Here is a 17,801-nt window from a genome sequence, read left to right as displayed (position 1 = left end):
TAACTATCTGATCTATTTGCCTCAAACACTTCCAGTCATTGTAAGTTCCACATTTTAATTGTAAAGAAATTCCTCTAATGGCATTAATTATCTTCAATTTATGAGTAATTATGAATTCTCCCACAAGTGGAAGCGCTATCTCAATATTTACCCTTTCCAATGCATATATAACTTCAAGGGCCATTTCTAAGACCTCTTTTCCAAAGAAAAAATTGTCCCAGCCTGTTCAATGTTTCCTAATAGTCGGAATGTTCTTGAACAGTCCTTATAAATCTTCATTGCATTATCTCTACATAGATGTCTTTTGCGGGACCTTTTGAAAATTATCAGAGTACTGTTGTTCATCAACAGACATAGTTCCAATGAAACCTTGACAACTGGGGATTTCCATGCTACTACAGCCTTAATCTGCCATTGTAGCAGTTGATATCACTCAAATATCTTCTGCTTGAATCACCATTGATGACTTGTTTTTGGGTTGCACTTGTCTGGTTCTTATTCTCTGACCTGTGATGATGCTACTCCTTTAACAAAGTTATGTTGTCCTTGTTTTTTTTTTCAGAGAGGCCTTAAAGACATAGACTCTGAAAAGTCTAAGTTTGAAGGTTTTAGGGCCAGTTTGATTATATTGCCACAGACTAAAGGCTTTCAAGTTATTGAAAAAAAAACTTGTCCAATGAAAGGGAAGTGGCCAGTTCTCTTAGTTCAGCTTTTCTCTGGTTTTGGCAGTCTGGCTATTCACTGAAAGCAGTCAGGCAGTTTGAGGCTGCTGAGCCAAAAAACAGCTACATGGAAAAAGGTGTTCCATGCTGCCATCTCTCTTTCTTTCTCTCTCTCTCTCTCTCCCCGGAAGACCCTGTGTTTAATTTTATCTTTTGTGCCAAGGGGTGTTTATAGGGATCGTTGCAAGTATTGGAAACAGCATCATTAAGTTGGGATGATATTAGGTTTTTGGATAGATTAGGTTATTTGGTATTCTGTTCTCTTTTGTTTGTATTTCATTCAGTAATCTTGTAAATAAATTCTGTTTTGTTTAAAATTAAATAGTTTGACCAGCTGCAACTCACCTGGAAAATCTACATTACACCTGCTTAAAACAACTAACAAAGTTAGGGTCTGCTACCTTCTTGAAATGTTTTAAGGGGTTCTGGCCTGGTCCATAACAGACCTTATTATTTGGATGGCTCTGCCATGAGTTGAAAAATCTCAGAGTCAAAGGAAGACTCAAACTTCTTCACTGCAACAAAGTGGCAATCCCATGGAAAGGATTACTAAAACATAGCTCATTTCACATAGTCAGAGTAGATGTTTTTAGGATAAAAACATTTAGAATAAACATTTTGCATCTTGAAAAAAACACAAAGTACAACATTAAAAATGAGAAGGGACTTTATCCAATCCAATTCATACAGCTGAGGAAGGATAGTAAAATTGTCAAGATATAACAGTTACCCAGGAGGACTAGCCAGATAGATCACAAGAGGAAGAGTTGAGTAAACAACAGGCTAAGGAGCAGCTGAGAAATTAGTAGTGAAGAGTTTGGAATCAAGAATATTAAAGCCTTCAGAAGCATGATAAAACTTAGCACCTGAAAAACTGCTAGGAGTGGAAAACCTAGCAGGAGGAGCAAAGCCACAATGAAACCTATGGATAGGCAAAAGCAGCAGCAGATGCAGTGACAGAATCTAAAGCTAAGTGTCAGCAAGAGCAGGGTAGGCTTTGCCACTGGAACGAGATGCAATAGATCAGGATAAATAAAAGGAAAAGCAAAATACTGCACACCTTGGAAATCTGAAAAAAAATCACAGAAAATGGTAGAGAAATTCAGTAAAGCTGCCAGCATCTATGGAGAGAGAAACAGAGATAATGTTTCGAGTCCAGCATGATTTAACTTCAAAACTGACAGAGGTTGGAAAACGTTTCTTTTAAAACCTGACTGCATGGTGTCTGTTCTTCATTCTTCTTGTATTTGTTCACCCTGTCCCCATGTGCTTGGTTTGTTTGTATCTTTCTTACTTTGCTCTCAGTAGAAGGACCTATTTTCTTCCTTTTGTACCTTAATGTACACCTTTAATTTTACATCTTTACTTTTATTCCATGACAATTAACAATTCTTTGTCTTTTGTATTGGGCCACCATACCACATGTTCCCCTTTCCCCTCCTCCATCTCTGTTAAACAAACAAAAATACAACTCCTTTCAGTTCTGAAGAAGACATACTGGACTCAAAATGTCAATTTTGTTGCTCTCTCCACTGACGCTGTCAGACCTACTGAGTTTCTCCAGCTTTCTGTGATGGTGCTTAGCTGGAGTGGAGATTTCAACATAAGCTGAGAACTTCCAAGTAAAACAAAAATAAAATAACATAGGTGCTGAAATCCGAATAGAAAATACAAAGTACTGGAACTAAGTGTTGCCACCAAAAATGTTACAATCAGTCATTAGATTAACTTAGTTTCTTTCTGTCTGATTAGATTCCCTACAGTGTGGAAACAGGCCCTTTGGCCCAACAAGTCCATACCAACCCTCCAAAGAGTAACCCACCTAGACCCATTTCACTCTGACTAATGCACCTGACACTATGGGCAATTTAGCATGGCCAATTCACCTGACTTGCACATCTTTGGACCGTGGGAGGAAACCGGAACACCCGGAGGAAACCCACACAGATACTGGAGAATGTGTAAACTCCACACAGACAGTCACCCGAGGCTGGAATCGAACCTGGGATCTTGGTGTGAGGCAGCAGTGCTAAGCACTGAACCTACAGGAAGTTAAAATATGAAACAAAAATAGAAATTGCTGGAGAAACTCAACAGGTAGGGCAGTATCTGTGGAGAGAAAGCAGAGTTAACATTTTGACTCCAGTGATTCTTCTGTTTTAGGGTATGGGGTGGTGGTGATTAAAATATGAAATAAAAATAGAAATTACTGGAGAACCTCAGCAGGTCGGGCAGCCTCTGTGGAGAGAAAACAGTTAACGTTTTGAGTCCAGTGATGCTTCTTCAGAACTGGTTATGAGGCAGCCTTCTTTCACTCAGAGATACAGAGGAGCTGTCAGTGCATGTTGCCAGTATCAATGATGAAGGCACCTCAAATGGTCACAGCGGGTTCGTATGGGGAAGGGGTGGAAAGGAGGCGGGAAGGCAGGCGTTGGGATGTACCATGAAGGGTTGGGGGGGAGGGTTGTTCGTTGGAAGGTGGAACAGACTGTTGGCGGGCGCCGGTCGGGTGCCATGTTGAAAGCGAGCGGAGTGAGGATGAGGAGATGTGTCTTGGAGCGGGAAGGAAAGCCTGAGAGAGAGGGAGAGGGGCGGGGAAGGCGCTGAGCGAGAGAGCGAGCGGAGTAGCGGCGAATGGTGAACAGCGCCTCGGGGAGGGCGGTTGTCGGGCCCCGGGGCGGCTGAAGCTGCGGGGGCCGCCGAGGAGCGGAGACGGCGAAGGGAAGGCCCTGACTCGATGGCGGCGCTGCCGGTGAGACGCCTCTCCCTCATCCTGCTCGGCTCTTTGTTCGCGTTGAGGGCGGAAAACCCGGCGCAGGAGGAGCCGGGGCCGCCGCTGCTGCTGGAGTCCCGCCGGCCTCCCCCTCTCCCCCTCCTGCTGCTGCCGCTGCCGCCGCCCCCGGGCCGCTGGCAGAACCGGGCCGGGGGCCGGGCGCCGTGGCCGGAGCAGGCGAGTGGCCCCGGCAGCTGGGCAGCCGCTCCGGGTCGAGCCTCCTGCTACCCGGCGGGCTGCCCCCGGCACACCGGGAGGGATGGCAGTGGCAAGACCGAGAGAAAGAGAAACTCCCCGGACGCGGCACAGTGGCATCGGGGCAAGGACGGAACCGGGCGGTGTGTCAGTGAAGCCTGTCGGAAGCGGGAGCATCGGGGCTTCAGAACGACCCCAGCGCGGAAACTGCTGCACAGCCGCCGGCGCCGCCGCCGGGGTTTCTACCGGACTCACTCCGTCTTATTGTCTTGCGCGGAGAGCCTCCCCTCCGAGAGGAAGCAGGGGGGACGTGAAGCCAGCTTGCTAGTCTACCGGCCTCTCTTTACCCACTCGCCGTGTCCGGGCCGGGACAATAGCTCCAGGAGGCCGTTTTGGAGTCAGCGTTCAAGCAAGTCAAACGCCCGGCCTGCAACGAACGGGAGACTCTCGTGGGATCTGCCCCGGGACTGTGCTGAGGTTGCCTTCAATACCCGGGATTTTAAGCGAGGTTGCGGGTACCTGAAAGACCAAGGAAGGAATGTGGGACGAGAAGCGTGTTTGAAACATTGTCCAGGCCCCCTTCTAAGTAGTGTTATGTGTCGCCTCTTTGAGTGCTTTCTTTTAAACCCCGAGGTAACATTGTACAACCGTTGCGCACAGCAGGCAAACAGCGTGAACCACACTTTTACCCGTCACCTACACCAACACAGGAGTCACTATATTAACCCGTGCCTAAGTCGATGCATGAAATACGCTTCACTTGAAAACAGGACAGACTGGCCTGTATCGAATTTAAGTGAAAACAGAGTTAAGTGTACAAGTGGATATTTTTGGCGTTTGATAAGCCCACGCAATTGCAATCTGTGTCCAAAATCGTGCTTAGTTGTTTTTGCAAATATGTGCTCGACGTGGGGATCACATTGTTTGAATGACGAGGTTTCAGCACCATCCGTGGCGTGGACAGCTCCCGGTACGGTAAGGGAACCATCTTCTGTTCAAAGGCTCTGCAACCCGGAGAACAGAACAAAGAGCTTAGGGGCACCCGCGACAAACCTTTCCCGTCCTCTCAGCTGTGAAGTCTTTCACAGTCTGCAATTCTTTAAAGCCACCAAAGGTTGTTTGAAAAGTCTGCTCTTTGGACTTAGGCCAAGGAATCATTCTAAAAGCTATTTGCTTATACTCTTCCAATTAAACTCCAGCAAAGCTATGCAATTTGAAACATTTAATCCCCAATTTGGCAGGCGGGGAAAGAGAGCCGTCTTTCCAGTACCATTAACGAGAACTAGTAGATCGGTCAATCGTCGCCCTCATTTTCCACAATATAATTACCAGGTTCAGGTGGCAGAGAACCAGCCTCCAGGGACCCGTGTAATCTCCATTACGGCAGTGGACCCAGATTCTGGAGAGGCTGGGAGGCTGTATTACTCTATGGCTTCATTGATGGACAGCAGATCCATGGATTATTTTACGATTGATGCTGAAAGAGGGTTGCTGTCAACCAGCAAAGTCCTGGATAGGGAGAGCATGGACCTGCACTATTTCCGAATCACAGCTGTCGATCACGGTATCCCGCGCCTCTCTGCCACCACCATGATCTCTATAACAGTGAGGGATACAAATGACCACAACCCAGTGTTCGAACAAACCGAGTACAGGGAAACCATTCGAGAGAACGTAGAGGAAGGTTATCCTATCTTGCAGCTCCGAGCCACAGATATAGACTCTCCTTCCAATGCCAATATCAGGTATCGCTTTATGAATCAGCAAGCTGCACATGCTGTTTTTGAAATTGACGCCAGGTCAGGTTTAATTACAACTCGTGGATCAGTGGATAGAGAAACTATGGAGAAATATTCCCTTATTGTAGAAGCCAATGACCAAGGTAAAGACCCTGGTCCTAAAAGTGCCACAGTTAAAGTTTACATTACTGTCCTGGATGAAAATGACAACATCCCACAGTTTAGCGAGAAACGTTACATTGTCCAGGTGAGGGAAGACATCAGGCCACACACACAGATTTTGCAAGTTACTGCCACAGATTTAGACAAAGACAATAATGCTTTGGTTCATTACAATATAATTAGTGGAAACAGCAGGGGGCAGTTCTCCATTGATAGTCTTACTGGTGCCATTGAGGTGGTAACACCTTTAGATTTTGAGGTGGAACGTGAATATGCCTTGCGTGTTCGTGCTCAGGATGCAGGACGACCACCCTTATCCAACAATACAGGAATGGTCAGTATTCAGCTGGTGGATGTTAATGATAATGCACCTATCTTTGTAAGTACCCCATTTCAGGTTTCTGTCCTTGAAAATGCACCTCTTGGACATTCTGTAATCCATATCCAAGCTGTGGATGCAGATTATGGTGAAAATGCCCGTCTGGAGTACAGACTGACTGATACAGCCACAGATACACCATTTGTGATCAACAGTGGAACAGGCTGGATCACAGTGAGTGCACAGTTGGATCGGGAATCTGTTGAACATTATTCCTTTGGAGTAGAAGCTTGGGATCATGGTTCTCCATCTCTATCTGCTTCAGCAAGTGTCACTATTACAGTGATGGATGTTAATGATAATCGACCAGAATTTACCCAGACAGTGTACTTTATCCGCTTAAATGAAGATGCTGCAGTGGGTACCAGTGTACTGACAGTAACTGCAGTGGATCGAGATGTGAATGGGGTGGTCACATATCAGATCACAGGTGGGAATACAAGGAACCGTTTCAGTATCAGCACCCAAGGTGGCATGGGAATTATTACACTGGCTTTGCCTTTGGATTATAAGCAAGAGAGACGTTATGTCCTAACAATTACAGCCTCTGATCGCACACTTCATGATACGTGCCATGTACATGTCAATATCACAGATGCAAATACACACCGGCCAGTATTTCAGAGTGCACATTATTCAGTAAATGTCAATGAAGATCGTCCAGTGGGGAGCACTGTGGTGGTAATCAGTGCTACAGATGATGATGTTGGGGAGAATGCAAGGATTACTTACTATTTGGAGGATAACATTCCTCAGTTTCGAATTGATCCAGACTCTGGTGCTATAACATTACAGACAGAGCTTGACTATGAAGATCAAATGACATACACACTTGCCATCACTGCCAAAGACAATGGGATTCCACAGAAATCTGATACTACCTATGTTGAAATCATGGTCAAGGATGTCAATGATAATTCACCAGTATTTGTAAATGTTCAGTACCAGGGCTCAGTCTCTGAAGACGCCCCACCTTTTACCAGTGTCTTACAGATATCTGCTACTGACCGTGATGCCCATGCTAATGGAAGGGTTCAGTATACCTTCCAGAATGGAGAGGACGGAGACGGAGACTTCACAATTGAGCCAACATCAGGGATTGTTCGAACTGTTCGAAGACTTGATCGGGAGAGTGTTCCGATATATGACCTCACTGCATATGCAGTAGATCGAGGGATCCCTGTGCATAGGACTCCAGTTCATATTCATGTCAGTATCTTGGATGTGAATGATAATGCACCAGTGTTTCCTGCTGATGAATTTGAAGTCTTTGTGAAGGAAAACAGTATTGTCGGTTCAGTGGTGGGAAAAATCACAGCAGCTGATCCAGATGAGGGGTCAAATGCTCAGATAATGTACCAAATTGTTGAAGGCAATATTCCTGAGATCTTCCAGATGGATATCTTTTCTGGAGAACTCACAGCTCTTACAGACCTGGACTATGAAGTAAAGTCCGAATATGTGATTGTGGTGCAAGCGACCTCTGCACCTCTTGTGAGCCGGGCTACTGTGCATATTCGTCTGATTGACCAGAACGACAATAGTCCTGTCCTTAAGAACTTCCAAATAATTTTTAACAACTATATATCCAACAAATCAAACACCTTCCCTTCAGGAGTCATTGGCAAGATCCCAGCCTATGATCCTGATGTTTCAGATAGATTGTTCTACACTTTTGAGCGAGGAAATGAACTGAGTTTAATGAATCTCAACCAGACAAGTGGAGAACTAAGGCTGAGTCGAAAACTAGACAATAACCGTCCACTCGTGGCTTCCATGTTGGTGACAGTCACAGGTAAGCTTGTGAAGTGTAAAGTATTTCGTGACGCTTATTTGTAAGGGGACTGTGAAGCAACTTTGTCTAGAACAATATGATTATAATATTGGATTAGGAGTCTAAAATGTTGTTCAAATTTTGTTATAGCACATGTGAGATTGAATTTAATAAGTCTAGTACGCTTTGAATCGTACCAGAACAAAATTATTATGAAAGATGCTGGATTGTAATAAAAACTCAACTGGTTTACAAATGCCCTTCAGGGAAGGGAATCTTTCACCTTCATCTGTTTGCCTAATGCGATCTTAATCTGCATTTCATGGTTAAAACTTGCTGTTGGAAGTTACATGCTCAGTCCTTTTGATGCCAACCATCGTTTTGAGATAAGCTAATATTGTACAAGTTTTGGGAAATTATTTTTAAAAAGTATCTTTTGATGTGATGCAGTTGATATGTTTACTTGCAGCACAGTGTACAGGTAGTTCTTGTATAACGTGTGTTTCGTTGATGCAAATTCACTATAACACAAGTTGGGGGCACTGTTTCTAAAGTGTGAACTTTTAAAGCGTCTAGTGGTTATAAGACAATTCCAGCTCCATTAGTTTAAATTGTGCTGCTGTTACACACAGGGTTCCTTGAGAATGGAACTACAGCATTATAGCAGAACTAACTGATTCCTAATTTGTAAAAGAACCACATTAGGGTTTGTACATTACTTGCTAACAAGCTGATTATAACTTATTTTAAGAAAGTTAGTCACGTTTAGCTAGATAAAGTTATCAAATATTAAAGCAGAAAATACTGGAAATACTCAACAGGTCAGGCATCCTCAAGTGGAGAGAGAAGCAGGTAATGTTTCAGTAACTTGCCTTTCATCAGTAATATTCTGATGAAAGGCTGTTGACCTGAAATATTAACTCTGTTTTTCTCTGTCTTGCCAGATCCTGCCAGACCTGTTGAGTAATTGCAGTATTTTCTGTTTTAGTTACAAATTTCCAGTATCGAAAATATTTTGTTTTTGTGTCGGTTGTTTTATCATGTTCTGTTCTGGTTGATATTAATAACAATGAAAGCTTATTTAATCCAGTTGCTGATCTGACCTTGTACACTTCAATATTAATTATTAATATGATCAGTTATGAATAATTAATGAAAATATTTTCTGCTATATTCTTCAGGGAATTACAATTTAAAACAAATAACAAGCAACACACTGTAAGAAGTATCTAGAATTTAGTGTGTTAACTATGTCTACATGCAATGTCTTTGCTTCTAAGTGTAGCATTTTGCTATTTCTCTGGAACAACTTGAGCATAGTTGCTGAACTGTTCATGTACGTTGAGTGGATTTGTAGTAGTGCTTATTTTGTATTTGAGAGTTGAATTTGCAATCAGTAGATAGCAAGTCATGGAGTCATAGTGATACAGCATGGAAACAGACGCTTTGGTCCAATTAGTCTGTGTCAACTATATTCCCAAACCAAACTAGTCCCACTTGCCTGCGTTTGGCGCATATCCCTTCAAGCTTTTCCCATTCATGAACTTATCCAAATGTATTTCAAGTGTTCTAACTGTATTTGCATCCAGCACTATCTCTGGCAGTACATTCTACACATGAACCACTCTCTGTATAAAAAATATTGCCCCTTATGTCTTTTTTAAATGGTTTCTTCTCACCCTTAAAAATATGCCCCATAATTTTGAACTCACTCACTCTCGGGAAAAGCCCTTTGTCATTCACCTTGTTTCTGCCCCTCATGATTTTATAAATATCAATAAGCTAACCCTTCAACCTCGTACGCTTCAGTGAAAAAAGTGCTAGCCTATCTTTATAATTCAAATCCACTCCCAGCAGAATCCTGATCAATCTTTTCTGAAGCCTCTCCAATTTAATAATATCTTTCCTGTAACAAAGCAGTACACAGTACTCCAGAAGAAGCTTCTCCAATGTCCTGTACAACTTCAATATGACATCCTAACTCCTATACTGAAAGGTCTGATCAATGAAGGCAAGCATGCTAAACACCTTCATAACTATCCTGTCTACATGTGATGCAAATTTCAAAAGAATATGTACCTGAACCCCTCGATCTCTCTGTTCTACAATATTACCCGGGGCCCTACCATTAATTGCATGAATTGTTTATTTTACTAAATGTGATATCTCGCATTTATCCAAATTCAACTCTAGCTGCACTTCTCAGCCCTTTGACACAATTGATCAAGATCCCTTTGTAATCTTAGATAACCTTCTTCGCTGTTCATTATTTTGGTGTCATCCATAAGCATACCAGCTATATCTCCTAAATTCTGATCTAAATCACTTACATTAATAGACAAACGTGGACCCAGTACCAATCACTGTGGCACACCACTTGTCTCAGTCCGGGAAAACAACCCTCCAGCACCACCCTCTGTCTCCTACTGTCAAGCCAATTTTGTATCCAATTGGCAACTCTCCCTGAATCCCATGTGATCTAACTTTACTAATTAGTCTGCCATCCAGAACCTTGTCAAAGGGTTTACTAAAGTCCATGTAAACAATATCTACCGCCTCTCTCCCGATCAATCTTTTTGGTTACTTCCTCAAAAACTCAATCGAGTTTGTGAGATATGATTTCCCTCTCTCAGAACCATGCTGACTATCCTTAATCAATCTGATTAAAGATTCCTGATGAAGGGCTTATGCCCGGAACATTGACTCTCCTGCTTCTCGAATGGTGCCTGACCTGCTGTGCTTTTCCAGTGCCACCCTTTTCCACTGACTTTCCAGCATCTGCAGTCCTCACTTTCTCTTAATACGTCCTTGCCTATCTATATGCAAGTAAATCCTATTTTTCAGAATCCCCTCCAACTACTTACCCACCACCAATGTCTGACTCACAGATCAATATTTCCCAGGTTTCTCCTTACAGCCTTTTGTAAATAAAGGCACAACATTAACCACTCTCCAGTCCTCTTGCACCTAACCCATGGTTATAGATTATACGAATATGTTTGCTTGTGGCCCGACAATTTTTCCCTAACTTTCCACAACGTCCTGGGATATAATAGAACTTCTGTAATGTAAGCTGTTTTCAAAACATCAATATTTATTTCCCTGAGTTTTCTAGCCTCCTTTTTTTTCTCCACAGTAAAAACTGATGCAAAATAATCATTTAATATCTCCCATCTCCTGAGGTTCAACACATTGATGACTTTGTTGATTTTTAAGGGGCCCTATTCTCTCTCTAGTTTCTGTTTTGCTCCTAATGTACTTAGATAATTTCTTTCAATTATCCTTAATCTTCTCTGCCATGGCTTTCATATCCCCTTTTTGCCTTTGTGATTTCCCTCTTAAAATTGCGCCTCCGTCCTTTATACTCTTCAAGAGATTCATCTGATCCCAGTTGTCTATATTTAACACATGACTTTTTCTTATTCTTGACTAAAACCTCAATATCTTTATTCATCCTAACTCTTATGAGCCCTACCTTTCACTCCAACAGGAATATAATGCCTCTGAACTCTTGTTACACTTTTGAAAGCCTCCCACTTGTCAGTTTTTCCTTTACCTGCGAAAAATCTGTTTCAGTTAACTTTGAAAGTTCCTTTCTCATACCTTTAACATTTTGGATGTAGGTTTGCTCGCTGAGCTGGAAGGTTCATTTCCAGATGTTTCGTCACCCTACTAGGTAACATCCTCATTTGGCCTCTGGGTGAAGCACTGTTGATGATTCCTGCTTTCTATTTATATGTTTGGGTATCTTTGGGTCGGTGATGTCATTGGACCAACCGGAACTCTATCAACAAACACATCAACTTAGACCGCACCTACCACCCTCTGAGAAAAAGATCAGGAAATGACATCACCACAGGAAATGACATCACCGACCCAAAGAAACATCTGGAAATGAACCAGCTCAGCGAGCAAACCCACATCTAGAACCTCAACCTGAGCTACACATCTTCTCAAAACCTGCTGTTAACATTTACCTTATTCCAATTAAGAATTATTTTTTATAGAAGGCTTTTCTTTTTCCAAAACTATTTTAAAACCAATTGAATTATGATCACAAGTCCCGAAGTGTTCCTCTACTCAGTCACTTGCCCTATCTTATTTCCCAAGAGGAGGTAGAGTTTTGCTCGTTGTTTAGTATTTATATACTGATAAATTATCTTGAACCCATATAATAAATTCCTCACCATCCAAGCCCTAAAACTATGGCAGTCACAGTCAATATTTGGAAAATTAAAATTCTCTATTATTACAGCCCTATTATTCTAACATATATCTGCCATCTCTTAATATATTTGCTCCTCAATTTCCCACTGATTATTGGGGGCCTATAGTACTGTCCCATCAAGGTGATCATCCTTTCTTATTTCTAATTTCTACCCATGTACCTTCACTGGATGATCCATCAGAAGTATCCACTGTATATACAATAGGATTGTTTTCCTAAAATCAAAAATGCCACTCCTCCTCATCTCTTGCCTCCCTTTCTATCTTTCCTATAGCATCTAAAACTTGGAGTATTGAGCTGCCTTCCCTCAGCCATGTTTCTGTAATACTTATGATGTTCCCAATCCCATGTTCCCTCACATGCCCTGAGTTCATCAGTCTTATCTGTTTGACCCCTAGCATTGAATTCTTCAGTTACTTTGTTCTCTGAATTGCTCGTCTGTCTTTTCTAACTTGCTGAACCATCCTCACCTGCCTTTCTATTTGCACCGCTACTTTGGGCAGACACACAAATGCACATAACCACCACCATCACCACTGTAAAGACCCACAAAATATAATAAAATTAGCAAATTGCTCCACCAGGATATTGGTCCCTTTCCACATCAGGTGAAACCCATCCTTTTGAACAGGTCTTTTCAGGCCCAGAGGAGATCCTAATTAACCAAAAATCTGAATTCTTGTACATAGCACCATTGATTTATCATCCCTATCTTTTTATGGTTTGCACTTGTTTGTTTAAGGTCTTCACTGTAAAAATAAGAATTTACCGACATTTTGAAAAAAAATGGCTGAATACGGCTTGTGATTTGAGTTTCTACTCCTTGTTTATGTGCCTTTCACATTCAATATCCAGGTATAACTGATCGGAATATTGGACTGGAATGTATTCCAGCTTTTTTTCTGCTGATTAACTACTCAGTTGCAGCCTGGTCAGACCCAAAATAGCAGTTTCTCTGTCTTCTGCTGGTAATGCCTCAAAAGAATTAACTGGGGCAGTTCAACAATTTTCATTTCACCCTGACCATTCTCAGCAAGAATGTCAACATTTTGCTGTGGGCTTTTATTGCTAAGAATTACGTAGATATTATCCAAGATAATTTTCTAAATGAAATAGAGTTGGGAGTCTATTATCAGTTCTAAACTGACTGTAAAATGGATTTTGGAAGGTCGGGCATAAAGTACACCTCCTTCACTCTTTTTTTCCCTCCTCCCCCCAAAACAAACACACACATGCACCCCTACACACGTACCCCCACACCCCAACACACCTGTGAAATGAGTTTGAGTGAGATGTTTCAAACTCTGAGGTGTACAGTCAAAGCCTCATAGCTGGCCATGACTATTTGACCCAAAATCCTTGGAGCTTTAGAGCATGTAATGCAGAATTGGGTTTGCAGCCAAGCAAGTCAGCCTTTAAATCAATGAACTTGCTCAGTCAGGTTGGTATCAGTTGCAAGCAGGAGGTATAGATAAGGACCTTACAATGCAGTTAAAATAACTGCTAGTGCCATTAAGTTCCATAGAGTCAAAGAAGCAGAATAAAATACACATACAGAAGGTAATTTTTGTCAGCCATTTCTTTTATCCCTGTATCAGGAGTTTGTGATTAAATGTTTGCCAGTAGGTACATTTTCAATTGATTTATACATTATAATAGTTTAATAGTATTTACATCATTAAAAAAAGTGAATTGTTTGTTTTAAATTGCTACAATCTTACCATTGAATACAGTTGTCCCCTTTTTATGAGCAGAGTAATCAAGCGATCAAGAGAATATGGAATTCAAAGTATGTGAATTAACATGCTGATATGAATCTTCATGTAAAATATTTTCAACCATTGTATATGATTTGAATCACATGAAAAGAAATATTGAAGAGCCACTAGGCATTGTATTTAACATGGATGCAAAGAATGTTTGTGCCAGTAACATATGATTAGGCAAGCATCACGTGTGTGATCATGCTGAGATATTTGACAACTAGAATAACAGCCTGTAAAATTTCCACTTTGAATTAAAGCAGTAGTTAGAGATTTGAATGTCTGCTGTAAATTTTTGATACGATTACTAAGAACATTAATTTTTTTTTTGGTAAAGATTATAAATGCAATTCACAGCAATTCCTAAAAGATTATTTTTCAGGACAGGAGATGATTTATTCCAGGGATTCATTACTGTTTGATTAGGGAGGAGATTTATTCCAGAAACTCATTATCAATTAGTTCACTTGTGAATATGTTGAATGTGCTGGTTATTAGAGTCCTGATTCTATATATCTATCATTGCATTGATAGTATCTTGTTGGCTGTGAAGCCTTGATCCCATTTGGTCAACTTAATACGATTAGAATACATTTTCACATTTACAATGGTGTCTGCTTAATTGGAATCACTGAATTCATTTGAATTTCCTTTTTGGGTTATTTACATTTGTAAAGGCCCTGGAGCCCAGCTGCTAGCTGGCTGATCTGATCTACTCCTAAAAGATATCTCAAAACACTAACACTGGGACTATGTACTGCTGCAGGTTTGAGAATGTATACAGTGTTAAAATCCTGATGATGCTTTAGAGACTGGCCAGCATTTGTGAACAGCTAAGTTCTGCCTGATAGATGTATATTTGTTCTCCTTTACTCTTAGCATATAGCATGCATATAATCTTAATGTAAATTAAAGAAAATTGAAAGGTCAGAAGATATTAAAACTATTTCAGTTATTACATGGGAAGCTTTAAACTGTGGAAATTTACAGTTGTTCATATTTTCCGATTGTTGTCACTTTTATCAGGTTCTCAGACTGCCCATTCTCTTATGATATACCATATTATTAAGGTTCACTGTGTGAGGACTGTGCTTTCATGAGAATGATGCATATTTCTAGACATGCGGTTTTAAAATAAATTATTTCCTGCTTATTACCTTTTTTTCCATTTTAGGAATTCTTACATCAGACATACATGCCAACGGATGGGCAAGTCAACTTCTCCAAAGCCTATACCCAGACCAATTTTTCTCATTGACACAGTTGTATAAGAGAGTGCTTGGCATTACTCTCACAGTCATTGGTTTTGTCATTTTCATTGGGAAGTGGCCTACTTTTACTAGATGCCTTTCTCAAATGGCCAATGTTGCAAAATTATTGTGTAGGAGAAAATTGGGGTAACCTAATTGATCCATGACATAGTATCTTTCAGCCCCATCTGTTCACTCCGAGCCAAGTTGCAAATGATGAGACACAGGTTTTGTTGCGACTTGCATCAATGTCAGTATGTGGTAAACCGCCAAGTATTTTTCAGCACCTAATATTCTTGACTTCATCTTGTGCTAGTGTTTTGTGCTAACTCCAATATGTTCCATCTCACAAAAGCTGAGAATCAGTAACATTTACTCACACCAGGACAGGTAAACGCAGATGTTTGATTTTGAGTTCTGAGCCTCCTGGGTTCCCTGCTCTGCTGCACACATAGTTAAGTAGCATAGATTTATAAGTCCATTCAGTATTCTAACAACAGTAGGGTAGAAACCAGCAAAACTGTCTGGTGCATGTGTTCAGGCTTCTGTACCTTCTCCCTGATGGTAGAAGTTGTAGAAAAGCCTTGCCAGGGTGGGATGGATCTTTGAGAATGCTGGCAGCCTTTCCTTGACAGTGGGCCAGGTAGATGAATTCTGTAGATGAGAGGTTGGCCTTTGTGATTGTCCGGGCCGCATTCAACACTCTGTAACCGTCTCTGATCTTGAATGGTACAGTTGCCATATCAGGTAGTGATACATCCAGACAGAATGCGCTCGATGGCGCATCTATAAAGGTTGGCAAGGATATTTGTCATCATGCCAAATTTCCTCGGCAGCCTGAGGAAGAAGAGACATTGTTGGGCCTTTGTACCCAGTGCAACCACATGAAGAGTCCAGGAAAGCTTGCTGTGGATGACTACTCCCAGGAGCTTGACACTCTCCACTCGTTCCACCTCTGTGCTGTTAATGTGTAGAGGAGCATGAGTAACATCCCACCAAAAGTCAATAATGAGTTCCTTGATTTTTGCTAGCATTGAGAGCCTCAGTGCACCATTTTTTCCAGGTCTTCCACCTCCCACCTGTAGACTGTTTCATCGCCATCTGAGATTTGACTGACTATGGTGGTGTCATCAGCGAACTTGTAAATGGCATTAATCTGGTATTTGGGGATACAGTCATGGGTATACAGTGAGTACAGTAGAGGGCTGAGTACGCATCCATGGGGGGCTCCAGTGTTGAGTGTTAGTGAGGATGAAATATTGTCCCCAATCTTCACTGATTATGGCCTGTGGGTCAGGAAACTGAGGATCCAGTTGCAGAGAGTGGGGCTTAGTCCGAGATCACTAAGTTTAGTAATCAGTCTCGAGGGGATAATAGTATTGAAGGCTGAACTGTAGTCAATGAATAAGATTCTTACATAGCTGCTCTTGGTGTCAAGATGTTCTCGGGAGGAGTGAAGGGTAAGTGTTATGGCATCTGACGTGGATCTGTTGTTCCGATAGGCAAATTGGAATGGGTCAAGAGAAGTGGGGAGGCTGGAGTTGATTAATGCCACGGCCAGTCTTTCAACGCACTTCATGACCACCAAGGTTAGGGCCACTGGGCGGTAGTCATTGAGACATGCTGCATGAGCCTTCTTAGGCACAGGAATGATGTTGGCCTTGTTGAAACAGGCAGGGACAGTGGCCTGCTGCAGGGAGAGAATGAAGATGTCCGAGAAGACCTCTGCCAGTTGATCTGCGCATGCTCTGAGTGCATGGCCTCTGGTCCCATCACTTTCCTTGGATTCACAAGAAGGAAACTGATCTGACCTCTGATGCAGTGACTGTTGGGATAGGTTCATCAGGACTTGTCCGAATAAGTGTTACCTCTCCGCTGAAATTCTGCTTAAAGCGAGCATAGAAGGCATTGAGATGATCCGAGAAGGATATGTCATCGTCAGCTATCTTGCATTGTCTCTTTTTCGAACCTGTGATGTCATTCAGTCCTTGTCATAGTCGCCGGGTGTCTGTCTGGGTCTCGAGTTTGGATCGGTATTGGTCCTTGGCTGTCTTAATGGTTTTACAAAGTTCACACTTGGATTCCTTATATTTGAGTTGGTCTTCGGAATGTGAAGGCCTCATGCCTGGTTTTTAGCAGGTTCTGTGTGTCCTGATTCGTCCAGGGTTTCTTGTTGGGGAACACCTGGATTGACTTCCTTGGTATGCAGTAATCCACACACTTGCTGATAAAGTCTGTGATGGTGGTGATGTACTCGTCCAAGATACCTGTGGACTCTTTGAACGTGGCCCAAACAGCTGATTCCAGACAGCACTGGAGTTGATCCTCTGCCTCCTTCGACCAGCACTGGACCTGTATCCGCGAGGGGGGTCTCCTGCTTGAGCTTTTGCCTGAAAGCTGGGAGAAGAAACATGGCATTGTGGTCGGAGTTCCCGAAATTAGGGCAGAGGATGGAGTGGTAGGCAGCCTTCACAGTGGTGCAGCAGTGGTCTTAAAATGTTCGGGCCCCTGATGGGGCAGGTAATGTTCTAGTGATGCTTGGGCAACACCTTCCTTAGATTGAAGTCTCCAGTTACAATAAACAGGGCTTCGGGATGTTCCGTCTCCAGGGTGCTAGTGATGGTGTACAGCACATCCAGAGCTTCCTCAACCTTTTGCTTGTGGCAGTCTGTACACAGCAATTAGTAGAGCAGTGGTAAATTCCCGTACTAGATAGAAGGGGCAGTAATTGATGGTCAGGAGTTCAAGGTTTGGGGAGCGATGGCTGCCCAGGGTTGCAATATCTGTGCACCACATGTTGTTGATTAAAAAGCAAA

The 17,801-nt window shown here is 42.2% G+C and overlaps 1 protein-coding gene across 8 annotated transcripts in view; it reads left to right on the top strand.

The window, feature by feature from the left end:
• Positions 1 to 3,434: 3,434 nt before the first annotated feature.
• Positions 3,435 to 17,801, top strand: part of celsr3 (cadherin, EGF LAG seven-pass G-type receptor 3) — a 251,061-nt gene continuing 236,694 nt past the window's right edge. For all 8 annotated transcript variants that reach the window (XR_015759367.1, XM_087994121.1, XM_087994118.1 and 5 more), the window contains exon 1: positions 3,435 to 7,765. Coding sequence is in view for 7 of the 8 variants with exons in the window: in XM_087994121.1 (XP_087850247.1) it covers positions 3,460 to 7,765 (4,306 nt within the window). In the remaining variant the exon portion in view is untranslated. The remainder of the gene's footprint in view (positions 7,766 to 17,801) is intronic.

This window comes from Chiloscyllium plagiosum, unplaced genomic scaffold (assembly GCF_037043375.1).
Source record: "Chiloscyllium plagiosum isolate Xiang-an unplaced genomic scaffold, Cpla_swu_hap1 HiC_scaffold_14, whole genome shotgun sequence".
NCBI classification, from domain to species: domain Eukaryota; kingdom Metazoa; phylum Chordata; class Chondrichthyes; order Orectolobiformes; family Hemiscylliidae; genus Chiloscyllium; species Chiloscyllium plagiosum.
The sequence above is the reverse complement of the archived record's forward strand: the minus strand, read 5'-3'. Positions and strand labels throughout refer to the sequence as shown.